The sequence below is a fragment of the Emys orbicularis genome, chromosome 12, assembly GCF_028017835.1.
Source record: "Emys orbicularis isolate rEmyOrb1 chromosome 12, rEmyOrb1.hap1, whole genome shotgun sequence".
Classification (NCBI taxonomy): domain Eukaryota; kingdom Metazoa; phylum Chordata; order Testudines; family Emydidae; genus Emys; species Emys orbicularis.
The window spans coordinates 15,855,070-15,868,878 of NC_088694.1; the positions used below are offsets into that span (position 1 = coordinate 15,855,070).

Genomic DNA, 13,809 nt, shown 5'->3' on the forward strand with positions numbered 1-13,809 from the left:
CAGTAGTTCATGGTCCACTCTGTCCTTGGCTTCTAATCAAAGATGCCAGTAGCAATGCAGTTATTTCGGTGTGCATCTTCTTCTATGAGGAATGGACTAGGATAATCTAACTGGGTAATTATAATGGGAAAGGTTTTGATTTTAATGGGAGGCAATATTGCCTAGTTATTATAGGTTAGTTAGTGCACCCATCTTCCATTCCCAACTTGGTAACTAAATTGTTGAAACCATCGGTACGTCACTTAACCTCTGGCTCTCTAGTTTCCTCAGTTGTAAAATAGATGTACTTCAGGATGCTGTCACTAAATGTTTGTAAAGTGTTTTGAGACCTTAAAATTAAAGTGCTATGTAAGGGCAAAGTATTAGTGTTGTTTTTTTTTTAAAATAAACATACTTTCTGAAAAGTAGCTGTGGATACATAAGTACTTTAGTGAAATTGTTTTAGTACTTTAGTCTCATTCAAATTTAAATCTTCTAAAGCTACATCAATAATCTTAACTTGTATAGCATTCAGTTGATACACTTGAATTTACATAGTATCTACATCAAACAAGTCATGATGTTTGTGGTAGTACTATTACTGGGGTTTTCTTTAAATGTTACTTAGAGGAAATTAAATACAAAAGTCTATTGCAGTATCTTTGAATTTCCTTGTTTGTGGTTTGAAAATAGACCATCGGTATTAAGTTTGCATTCTGTCCTTGTCATTCCATTGTTGCTAATACTGTTTACAAGTGAGTTAACTCTGTCATCCCTGAAACATTTTAAACACAGTAGAAAGATTCAGGCGAACATCTTTACACTAAATGTCCTTGCTTTTTTACCTTTTAATATAATGGGTTATTTATATTAGTTTTTGAATGAAAATGTTTCCACTTCCCATGGTTTAGACCCTTTTGAAAATTTTACCATAGAGGTTTCTGTGAATTGGGTCTGGTTCCCACATAATCTGTAAATCATAGTAATAGGAAACTTCCATAGTGTGACAATCCAGAGCTTTTTCTTGGGAGCCATTTTTGAATTCATTAAGAATGAGGCAGTTATTGGCTAGCAGCACTTGCTGCCAGTAATGTTTGCAGCTTGTGAAATTGATTTCAGTGACCTGTACTAGCACTTATATATTTGGAAATCTTGTCTATTCTAGGTTTATTTTCTGAAAAACTTCCCACCGTTGCTAATGCCAAATTCAGCTCCACCAACAGTGTTGTTAACAGTGGGAGCCCAAGTGTAGGCAAGATTGCTAGAGGCTGTCTGGACTTTGGTTTAACATCTGTAAATACCAGGACATTTTTCTGAAAAGGCCAGTATGTAGACAGTCAAAAGAAGCAAACTTTGGAAGGAGTGTGTGGTGAGGGTTGTGTGTGTGAGGGGGGGGAAGTTGTCAGATACCTAACTATAATTCTGTATTCACAGTCCACATTTGTAGTTTAGGAAACTGTCATTGTCAGTCTTGTTATAACTTAAGAGAAATTGGTACTGATCTTATGATAGAATTAAAAGAGGACCTATATTTTATGTATTTTCACATACCAAAATAGTGTTTTTATAGATGTCTTATTAATAAGGCTACGATTTAGTCACGGAAGTCACAGAATCCATAACTTCAAAATATCTCCCTGACTTCAGCCAGCGCTGGTGGGGAGCTGCAGGGTCCCCTGCCACCTGTGGAGGCAGGGAACTGTGGGGTACCCCTGCAGCTCCCGGCCTCCGTGGGTGGCAGTGGGGAGCCCCGTAGCTTCCAGACACTTCTCCCAGCCCCCACAGGCAGCAGGGGGATACGCTGCTCTCCGCCCCCACGGGCAGCATTGGGGACCCCTGCAGTTTGGAGCTGCCAGCTGAGGGGGACCCTGGAGCTCCCAGCCCCTCCCTCCCCCTCCCCCAAGCTACCCCTTTTGTCATGGGTATTTTTAGTAAATGTCAAGGACAGGTCATGGGCTTCTGTGAATTTTTCATTATTGCCTGTGACCTGTCCCTGACCTTTTACTAAAAATATCCAAGACAAAAATTTAGCCGTACTTATTAATCATCTCAAATTCCAGAGATGACACTTAAGTAAAGATTAGCAAGAGTTAAAACTATATCTACAGATGTATCAAAAGCCAAATGACATGGTTAAAAAAGACACTGCCTTTTTTTAGTTGAGCTGGGATAGATTTTGGTCCTATGATGGGATTATTAGTTTACAAGAGCAAAAATTTGTATCATTCAAACAAAATAAGATTTTATTGAATTGTTTTCCACTTTTTAATCACACAGCGTATCTAGATAAAATAGCTACCAACAGTGCAACCTGCTAGCCCTCTAAAGTATTCCAGTCACAACAAACATTACTGTTACAGTTCACTCTTCACCTCTTATAATTCCTTGGTGCTTAAGTAAAATGAAATTCTCTTTTCTTAAAGTAAAGAAAAGGGGGGTGGGGCGGTCTGTGCTTCCTTTAATCTCTAGTGCCCGGAAAAGGTATCTATAATGTCTGAAGAAAAGAGACATTTTTCAGATTTCTACCACCTCAACCACTACCATCCTCCAGTGCAAATGCCCCATTGTTGTACTTCAAGATATGACTTAATGGTTGTGCAATCCATTGCTGTTACAGTGGTAGCAACAGCACATAAACGGAGGATTCTAATATCCACAAACCTGCCAGGGCTGTGGATCTAACTTTTGCCTTGTGGGTTGGATTAGATCTTAATTCTGGTTGTTAGGGAATTCAGGAATCTCTGTAGCTTCAAAAGTACCGAATTTAGCCATTCCTTTACAGTTGAACTGTAAATTAGTTCATAAACTTTCCCAGTCAGTAACAGACAGTGGACTTAGAATTAATTTACAAATAGTTTCTCCTTTATTAGAATTAATTTACGAATAGCTTCTCCCTTATTTACCTATGACAACCTCAGTGTAGGGCTCTCTGTCTCCCCCTCAGTGTTTGACCTCATCAGCTGTTGAAAGAGAAACATAGAACCATGAAATGGACTCTGGCTAAGTAAAGTCTTCAGTGCACATTTTAGTGGTAAACAAGTGTGCTGACTGAAGTCTTTACTGGCATCTTTAATTGCTTGTCAACCACTCAAATCAAATCAAACTCAGAAATATGGAAAATGGAGTAGCATTGAACCCAATGTGCTCTTGAAATAGCACTCTGAAAAGAACTCTGTTAAATATTCTGCACCAGAAACTTCTGTGAGAACAGAGGTTCTTTCCCTGACAGCCTATCGCAATGTGGTGGTGATGTGATAGACTTAAAAGAGCGCAGTGTGGGCTACCCAAAATCTTGAGCGAAATGTCATTGAACATATAACCAGTTCACTTCCCTGCTGTTGGATATACAGCTAAGAAAACTGCTATAGGTTGATTTTAAAAGAAGTCTCTCAAAAAACAAAATTCCTTGGAGCCCTGATTTATCAACTTCCAGATGAGCTAGAATCCATATGCACAAAAGAGTGGACTGAATTTGTAAGAGCTTTGACACAGTAGGTACATTTTGAACTAAATGAAAATACATTTTTTAAAGTTATCCCTAGGTGCTGCTTGAGTAGACTTTTTTTTTCTTTTCGGTAGTCATTGCATCAGCTCTTCTGTTGAGTGTTCACTTTAAAGTTTGACAACATCTAGTTTTCACAGCCCACCTCATTTTAAGAACAAACCAGACAGAAAATGTACTAGTTTTTCTTAAGAAATGGTGACAGCTCTTTATGTTCCATGATGTGGGTGAAGTAAGAACATATTACTGAGAATTAAAAGTGCAGCTCTTCATGAGACAAAACATATTTTGACTTAAACTTCTTTTCCCCTTATTACTTTCTTTTTCAATAGAAACTATGTTCCAACTTCCTGTCAACAACCTTGGCAGTTTAAGAAAAGCCCGGAAAACTGTGAAAAAAATACTTAGTGACATTGGTTTGGAATACTGTAAAGAACATATAGAAGTAAGTATGACATCTGACGTAGCTTTCTGGTTTGAATTGAGGCACTTTGATTCAATTTTCTGCTGAAGGTGATATTTCTTATTGAGATTTCATAAAAACATTGTATTAGCTTCCATGACATCAGATCCATACGTTTTTGATAGACCTTTAAGGACCTTTAATTTTACCCCTTCACTTTTCCTCTGGAGTTGTAATCTTCAGATGAGAATGAGTTGTATGGGGTTCTGTTAGAGAATTACTGCCATCTAGAAGAGTCATTCTTAAATGGTTACCAGGAGTTGCTACTGTAGCAAGTTACACACTTTTAAGCCTCATCTAAACTGGGATTTAAAGGTGTAGTGTTAGCTAATGTGCTTAGGCTTTAACTTGACTGGTTTGGCATGTGTTGAAGGCAGTGGGCTTTGTCTATGCTAGACTTTTAAAATGTGTTAGCAGGTGCTGGCTGTTATAGTAAAATGACGCCTTTAAATCCTAGTCTAGACAAGGCCTTAGAGCCTGCTCTCCTAGGGGCCAAGAGATGAACTGAGATTTTTACAGGTATTTCAGTGCAGAACAATAGGACTCTGGACTTAAGGACTGCCTTCTAGAACGGCTCAAGTTGATATCTCAGACATATTCTGCTATTAATCTTACTGACAAACTTTAAAATATTGCTTATCAAAAACCTTTTTTCCTGAAGTGAATACCCGGTACGATCACCTTTCCACTCATCTGCTCTTTGGCTCTTCAGCACCCTATAGATAGTAGTCTTCTGTGTTTTGTTCTAGTTTTAAACTGGCTCCTCTTCTTCATGTTATTGTTCCAGATCATTTCCAAATAAAATGAGTGTTCATCCCTTTTGGTTTGGGGTCAATTGCTTTGAATAAGTGTGGGTTGAATAATGGGCTTCAGGGTAAAATTTCCAAAGGAGTTTGAATCCAGATTTCAAAAGTGATTTAGGTCTGAGTCCCATTGACTTTGGGATTCAGAGTACCTTAGGTGCTTTCAAAAATGGGACTTAACCTGCTGTTAAAAACTTCACCTACGTCCCTATGCCAAAATTTAAAAAAATAGAAGCTGAAGTCCATATTTAAACACACATCGGATTTAAAAAAATACTCAACATTGATCTCAGTGGGAGCTGTCAGGTGCTGAACACTTTCGAAAATCTTGAAAGTCAGACTTGGATTGACTTTTAAGGATTTTATTTTTGAAAATCTTGGCTCTCGGTTATTTAGTGTCTTTGAGCCTGTACTTTTCAGAATTGCTTATTTGGAACCGCTAATTCCTTGGGAACCCACCTTTTTTTGTCAAGGGAAACTTCAGTTGAAATAAATGTAAAAGATGCATTTTTATGATTTTCATGAGGGGAAATTTTCCCTTGGGTTAATGATCCCTTGTACTACTTGTGGGTAGTTCTTGGTGGACAGAGGGCTGTGTGGGTGTCTTCATGAGTAATTAATGGGGAGCAATCAGTTTTTGTTTTTGATGTTTCTCTGTTTTCCCATCCACCCTTTTCCAGGATTTTAAGCAGTTTGAACCTAATGACTTTTATTTGAAAAACACTACATGGGAAGATGTAGGATTGTGGGATCCATCGCTTACAAAAAATCAGGTTAGTAATGGTTCCACATAATATCACCTCAGATCCTGCAGGCAGTAACTTTCAAATGGTGTTTTGCACAATTATACCAATTTCTTTTGTTGTATTTTACCAGCTTTAATGGTGGTTTTTGTAATCTTCTACTTAAAGGATTATTAGAAGGGTGCTTTTGTTGTACAAGTAATAATCCTAGTCTTGACTGGGTTAAACAGATGCTGAGGGCCAGTTATTCGAATGAGAAACTTCACTGTTGAGAAACTTTAAGCACCTGTTCTATTATTGCACCTTAAGTGCCAAACTTCATTTAAAAAAAAAAAAATTGCCATCCTTGTTTTCCAGCTCAGCACAAACTCACCATCCCTCTAGTTAAAAGTATAACTATTTGTACAGATTATTTCTACAAGATTTGCTTCACCTCTCCCTAATTCAGTTCCACCATCTGTTTTCATGATGAATTCAGAAAAATATTAAGCAAAATAGATCCAACTGCTGCTTTCTCCACTGTCATAGCTTTCAGCTGTCTGCTACATCTCTGAGGACTTGGTGATAACCCATCTGTGTCAGAGCCTGTTCAGTTTAGTACAGCAGAATGGAGTGGCAGTGTTGTTGGAAATCTTATTTATTCTTTTCTAGATGTTTCTGAATTGACTGTAAAGCTAAGGAGGTTTGAACTGAGCTAGGAGAAATGGAGGAAAAGAATGTAACTGTGATGGTGATTTCTGTCTTATTCCACTGACTAAAGAAATTTAACAGAAGCCCTTCACTTTAATTCTATGATAGCCTCCACTTTTAGTATACAGGCGAGTCTCATCTTACGCGCATTTAACATGCGCAAATTCAGCTTTAGCGGTCAGCAAAAAAAAAAAAGAGAGAGAGAGAAAAATTATAATTTCAATACTGTACCTGTAGTGCGGGCGATTCCACCCACCATTACACTCAATGTAATTTTGACTATACGCGATTTTCGCTTTACACGCTCACAGCGGAACGTAACCCCAGCGTAAGATGAGACTCGCCTGTAATATATACTAAAATAAGCAGTGAAACAATGACAGGTGAACATTCCACTTATAAAATCAGGTGGTATAAGTATCAGGTATTCCTCACCCCTGGAAACAGGATGCTTATATTTGATGGATCACTGGTCTGGTATTTGTAAAACCAAAGTCCCTTTATTGCTATGCCCCTGACATTGCATCAGTATGTTCTCCCTGCTTCTAATATATTCAACAAAAAGATTTGTCACATCAAAGCGGACAACTCTTAATTCTGTGGCCTGTTTCCAGCAATGGCCAGTAGCTGAGGCTTCAGAAGGTGGCCAGAAATACACACAGCTCACCTGTTCATACAGAGGGGGAGAGTAATTCATTCCTTAACTTCAGGGGATCCACTTGCACCTTGAAGCTTCACTTGCATAGCTATGAATGTTGTTCATAGTTATCTCAATTTGTCGTGTTTTATATTTAATGTTAAATTATTTTGAAATGCCAGGCTGACTTCAAAGATAGACATGAATCCTGGATAGTTTAATTTCAGTTTGAATTGTAACAGTTGACACAGCATCAGCAACCCTTTCAAAGCTGCTACAATTCAGGGGGAGCAAGAGGGCTATGAAAGAGCTAGGTGGTATTACATAAAAGAGCAGAATTTTTCAAAAGCCTTTTTTTTTTTTTTCTGATCCGTGGTGAGTTTTGAAATATTTACAACTTAGCTTTGGTCAGTAGAAAAAGTTGGTTGTTTGAAGCTCTACTTCTCAAGTATCGGTGATAGGATGATTATGTGTCTAAATTAAACATTACAATAAGGCCCTTTTGGATCTGATTTATGTTTCATGAAGAGTATTCCTTCTGCATCATCGTTTGCATGCACATCCCCCACCTCCTATGTTACATTGTCTTAATTGTGCCCTGATTAGTGTTGCTTTAATCTGTCTAGAAGCAACAGGACTGTGGAGCTAAACTGCTCAGTTCTGCTTCATTCTCAAAAGTGAATAAGATACTATAATACAAAGAGAGGCACTAGGCTTGTGTGGCCATATCACTGGAAATGGCAGTTAAAAATACTTATTTCAAAATACTGCACAAATTTAGAAAGCTTTTGAGGACAGTATTAATAGAAAATTGTTAATTGTGGCTAATGACTGGATTAAAGCACATTGAAATATCTAAAAATATTATTTTGTGAAATACTTCGATCTGAAGTGACCTTTTTTGGCCTGAATACCTCATTCTGTGAGCTTGCCAACTAATAGTACATTACAGTTCTAACAGCCAAGCCCACATCTTCTGGAAAAAGATGTTGGTAAACTCTCTGTTCCATGCAACCTGACAGGCAGCATTGTTTCCATTCCCTTACTAAGAAAGAGTGATATCTTTATGAATTAACCATAAACATGACACACGGGGCTATGCTTTCAAAGCGACCTCTAAATTGGCACCTTTCATTTTACATGTGCAGTCTGGTAATTAAACTTCTAATTACCTGGTTTACAGGCCAAAAAATGTGAATGCCAAATTAATGGCAGAGTTGAAGCTGGTCTGGCCCATTGTAATGGTCTCTGAGACGAGCTGAAATTCCACACTGTCCATGTTGCTTAGTGCAAAATGTCTTGTTAAAAAAAAAAGTGTTTTTTATATCTAGTTTTTGTTTTGTTCTTTGTTTTAAGGACTATCGGACAAAACCCTTTTGCTGCAGTGCATGTCCATTTTCGTCGAAGTTCTTTTCAGCCTATAAAAGTCACTTCCGGAATGTTCATAGTGAAGACTTTGAAAATAGGATTCTTCTTAATTGTCCCTACTGTACTTTCAATGCGGACAAAAAGACTTTGGAAACGCACATTAAAATATTTCATGCTCCAAATGCCAATACACCGAGTGGAGGCATCAGCACTTTTAAGGATAAAAACAAACATGATAGCCTTAAACCTAAGCAGGCTGACAGTGTAGAACAAGCTGTTTATTATTGTAAGAAGTGCACTTACCGAGATCCTCTATATGAAATAGTTAGAAAGCACATTTACAGGGAACATTTTCAGCATGTTGCTGCACCTTACGTAGCAAAGGCAGGTGAAAAGTCACTCAATGGTGCAGTTCCCTTAAGTTCCAGTACCCGAGAGGAGGGTAGTATTCACTGCAAACGATGCCTTTTTATGCCGAAGTCATATGAAGCTTTAGTACAGCATGTTATTGAAGACCATGAACGTATAGGATATCAGGTTACAGCAATGATAGGGCACACTAATGTAGTGGTTCCAAGATCCAAACCTTTGATGCTAATAGCTCCAAAACCACAGGATAAAAAGCCTATGGGACTTCCTCAAAGGATGGGTCCCCTTTCCCCTGGAAATGTCCGATCTCTTCCATCACAGCAGATGATGAATCGACTCACTATACCAAAGCCTACATTAAATTCTGCAGGAGTGAATATGATGTCAAATGTTCACCTACAACAGAACAATTATGGAGTCAAATCAGTACCACCAAGTTATGTTGGACAGCCGGGGGGAAGGCTAAACTTAAGTGGTAACGCACCAGTGTCTATTCCACAACAGTCTCAAACAATGAAACAGTTTTCACCGAGTGGAAATGGAAGGCCTTATACCCTTGGAGGGGAGCAGAGATCTCAGACTCCAGCAAGGTACTCTCTTCAGTCTGCCAATTCCTCTTCTCTTTCATCAGCCCAGTTGAAACAAACGTCATTATCTCAGTCTCAGGCAGCATCAAGAGTATTAGGTCAGTCTGGCTCAAAGCCTCCTGTGGCTGCTACAGGCCCTTCTGCTGTCAATACTTCATCAACACAAAAGTGGAAAATTTGTACAATCTGTAATGAGCTGTTTCCTGAAAACGTGTACAGTGTTCACTTTGAAAAGGAGCACAAGGCTGAAAAGGTGCCTGCAGTAGCTAACTATATAATGAAAATACACAATTTCACTAGCAAATGTTTATACTGTAATCGCTATTTACCCACTGATACGTTGCTTAATCATATGTTAATCCATGGACTGTCTTGTCCATACTGCCGTTCAACTTTCAATGATGTTGAAAAGATGGCTGCTCATATGCGAATGGTTCATGTTGATGAAGAAATGGGACCTAAAACTGATTCCACTTTAACCTTTGATTTGACATTGCAGCAGGGTAGTCACACTAATATACATCTACTTGTAACCACCTACAATCTGAGAGATGCCCCTGCTGAATCTGTAGCTTATCATGCTCAGAATACTCCTCCTGTTCCTCCAAAACCACAGCCGAAAATCCAGGAGAAGGCAGATACACCTGTGAAAAGTTCTCCTCAGGCAGCAGTCCCCTACAAAAAAGATGTAGGTAAAACACTCTGCCCTCTCTGCTTTTCAATCCTAAAAGGACCCATATCTGATGCACTCGCACATCACTTAAGGGAGAGGCATCAAGTTATTCAAACAGTTCATCCAGTTGAGAAAAAGCTAACATATAAATGCATTCATTGTCTTGGTGTGTATACCAGTAATATGACTGCCTCAACTATAACGCTACACCTTGTTCACTGCAGAGGGGTTGGGAAGACCCAAAACGGCCAAGACAAAGCTAATGCACCATCTCGACTAAATCAGTCTCCAGCTGTAGCACCTGTGAAACGTACTTATGAACACATGGAATTCTCTCTGATGAAGAAAAGAAAAATGGATGATGATGACTCGCCGTCTGCCTTTGAAGAGAAGCCTGAAGAACCTGTAGTTTTAGCTTTAGACCCTAAAGGTCATGAAGATGATTCTTATGAAGCCAGAAAAACATTTCTTACAAAATATTTCAATAAACAACCTTATCCCAGTAGGAGAGAAATTGAAAAGTTGGCTGCCAGTTTATGGCTATGGAAATCAGATATTGCTTCACATTTTAGCAACAAAAGAAAGAAATGTGTTAGAGATTGTGAAAAGTACAAGCCTGGTGTGCTGCTTGGTTTTAACATGAAAGAATTAAACAAAGTTAAACACGAAATGGATTTTGATGCTGAATGGCTGTTTGAAAATCATGATGAAAAGAATTCCAGAGTCAATGCTAGTAAAACTGTTGATAAAAAAATAAACCTAGAAAAAGATGATGAAAGTTCTTCAGACAGTTATGAAAATATAGAAGAGGAATCTAATGAAAGCAATAGTCCATTTGGTCAACCAATTTCAGATGTTGGTCGTAAAACCTCTATTGATAGCATAATAGAGAATCCAGAAGACAGCATATCCAAGGAGACTACTGATGAAAATCCCTTACAGTCTCCAGAGAAATCAGACCAAAAACAGGAGGAAGGCTCAAAATATGAAGAGATTCACTCTGCCAAGGAACCAATTAAACTGGTAGGTGATGCCTCAGATAGTGAAGGTGATCAAGAAGATCAAGATGATGCTGCTGAATGGAAAGATGGAGCTTCACAGTCTGAAAGTGGACCTGGCTCTCAGCAAGTTTCTGACTTTGAAGACAATACATCAGAGGTGAAACCAGAAGTTTGGACAGATGAATCATCCCAGAGCGAAGATGCTGGTAGTAGTAAACCAGCTGCAGAAATAAAAGGGGTTGCATCTGAAAGTGATGAAGAGCAATCAAAATGGAAGAATAGTTCCTATGGAAAAGTAGAAGAATTTTGGTCTAAGGACCAGTCACAATGGAAAAATGCATCAGAAATTGAGGAGAGTTTGTCAAATCAGCAGATGGAATGGCAGAATAGCACAATTGACAGCGAAGATGGAGATCAGTTTGACAATGTGACTGATGGTGTAGCAGAACCAATGCATAGCAGCTTAACTGGTGTAGAGTTGAGTAGCCAGCAAGCATAAGCTGCTCAATTCAGAAGCATGAGTAAATGTGCTTCAATCTACAACTGTCTAAATACTTTCATTTCAATATGACTGCTAAGTTTAATTCTAACTGGTACTGCCTTTTGAGTGCTAGGTCATCTGGCTAGTGGTTGATGTGGCCACTAATATTCCAGTGGTTATTCCTGAGTATGCTGTTGGCTAAATTTGCTTGAGAATACCTACTGTGATGAGCACAGTAACTTAATGTGAAAACAGATAAGCTGGTGGCTCCAGAATGCACACGAAGAAAAGCAGAGGTTTTCTTTATCTGCATTTTCAACATTTATTTCACTCTTGGATATGTTCAGTTGTATGTCTTTTTAAACATTACCCTTTTTCACATGGTAGTATAGGGCCAACATGAGCTACCAGTTCAATGTGTATAGTAGACTATGGGGAAATTGATTTTTTTCATGTATCATTCTGAATAGTTGAAATGTATATTTGTACAGTCTTTTAGACCTATTCAAGTGAAGCTTATGAAATTGTTCTTGTGTACCCATCATAGATTTGTTTCTCTTTTTTAGTGTTGCCCTGCTGTGTAATAAATGCTGTATCTAGTTTACCTAGCAAAAGCTTGAAACTGCTATAGTATGAATTTTGACAAACTTAGTTTTTGCACATAACCTTGTACAATCTCAAAACTGAGGCCAGCAACATAAAAAATTATATCTGGACTCTATTGTATTATAGAATTTTCTTGTTCTGAATATCCTTGACATTACAACTGATGACAAATGTATTTCAGAGCCATTTTCTGAAATCTTTTAAGCTAAAAAAGAAAAAAAATCACATGCAAGAAACAAGTTTGCAGCTACTAATTTTGACACCTTTTAGATCTGTATAAAAGTGTATTGTGTTGAAGCAGCATACAGAAATAAAAATGCTGCATTTTGGATATTTAGTTTTATCTTTAGTTAACACCAACAAGGTGTTGTATTCATTTATACCATCTAATATATGACACACTGTTGTAGTATGTATAATTTTGTGATCTTTATTTCCCTTTGTATTCTTCATTTAAGCATCTAAATAAATTGCTGTATTGTGCTTAATGTAAACATTTGCTTTATTACTAGTGCCATATCACTGTTTGTTAAATTGTGCTTCATTACATTGACCCCTGTAGAAAGAAGCTCTGGGAATTTGCTATGGCAAGTTTGTGTGATGCTGTCGTTTCAGATCTACTGATTGCTTATGGGAAATTTTAAAACATTTTCTATTTAAGATCAACTTAACCAGTAAGTTAATAGCTTTCACCTTCCTCCTTTACTTATTACTAGGAACAGTAGCATATAAATAGACTTGCATTGCTTCACTAGTTCCATAAGCTGCAGGATCTAAAGGCACCGCCATAGTCATGATTTTTCATTCCTTGTTCTTAGTAATCAATTAAGTTAAAGTTCAAGCATACTGGAAGAATCTTTTCGATCTAGAATGTTTCAAGCCTTTTTCTGAGGTATCAGGTATCACATATATATATATTATTTATTTAGAAGGATGGGTAGTAGGGAAGTACTGACTACTTAAAACACAGATTTTCCTGTCATATGGAACACTCTTTTGGAAAAATGCAGCTGTTCTTTAGTTTTTCAGAAACAGAATAAATCCCATATACAGTTTAGTAGTTAATGTTAGTCATTTTGAGTGGAGGGGGTCAAACCAGTCTTCCAGTAGTGGGGCAAGAACATAACAAAGATTTGCCTCTTGTCCTCAGAATTCATTCATGTAATCTTTCCTTTAAGAAAAATTCGGATGTGATCAGAGCAAGAGTTTTGCATATAAGAGGAAATGAAAGCTTGATTTGCTGAAAGTATATATCCTAAAATACTGTGGTTTTGAATTTCTTGTACCTTTTCAGGATTTTACGTTAACACAATTTGCTGTTAAGCCAGAAGGGTATAATCAGGATATATTGGCAGACATTTACAACCAGTGATAGATAGCAGATGAAAGTTGATTAGGATATGATAAGATGTGCATAGGAAACAAAAGCCATCACTGCTTTACTAATAGAAAAACTGTAGTTAGCTTAACCTATGTGGAAGCTTTTCACAGTAGTGTAACTAAAGGAAATATTTTTAAATCCCCATTCTGAAATGGTTCTGAATTTTGAAAGCATTTTGGGCAGAAACTTGCGTATATCTACATAGTAAGTGGGTAGATCTAGAAAAGCACTGGTATAATGAATAAGTGAGCCGCGCAAGCCTAAGCTGAAAGTATTAATATGGTCTATGTATTTAAAATGTATTCTACCCCTTCCGCAATTTTTGGTCACACTGACTTCTGAGGGCAGGGATCGGCAACCTTTGGCATGCGGCTCGCCAGGGTAAGCGGCCGGGCTGGCTTGTTTACCTGCCCCGTCCACAGGTTTGGCCGATCACAGCTCCCACTGGCCGCGGTTTGCCGCTCCAGGCCAACGGGGGCTGCGGGAAGCAGCGCAGGCCGAGGGATGTGCTGGCCGCCGCTTCCCG

The 13,809-nt window shown here is 38.2% G+C and overlaps 1 protein-coding gene across 1 annotated transcript in view; it reads left to right on the forward strand.

Annotated features, from left to right (window-relative positions):
- ADNP (activity dependent neuroprotector homeobox) overlaps nt 1–12,384 on the forward strand; it is a 28,356-nt gene extending 15,972 nt beyond the window's left edge. The window contains exons 2-4 of the mRNA XM_065414481.1: nt 3,814–3,926; nt 5,428–5,520; nt 8,174–12,384. Coding sequence (XP_065270553.1) covers nt 3,814–3,926; nt 5,428–5,520; nt 8,174–11,314 — 3,347 coding nt within the window. The 3' untranslated portion in view covers nt 11,315–12,384. The remainder of the gene's footprint in view (nt 1–3,813; nt 3,927–5,427; nt 5,521–8,173) is intronic.
- The last annotated feature ends 1,425 nt before the right edge of the window (nt 12,385–13,809 follow it).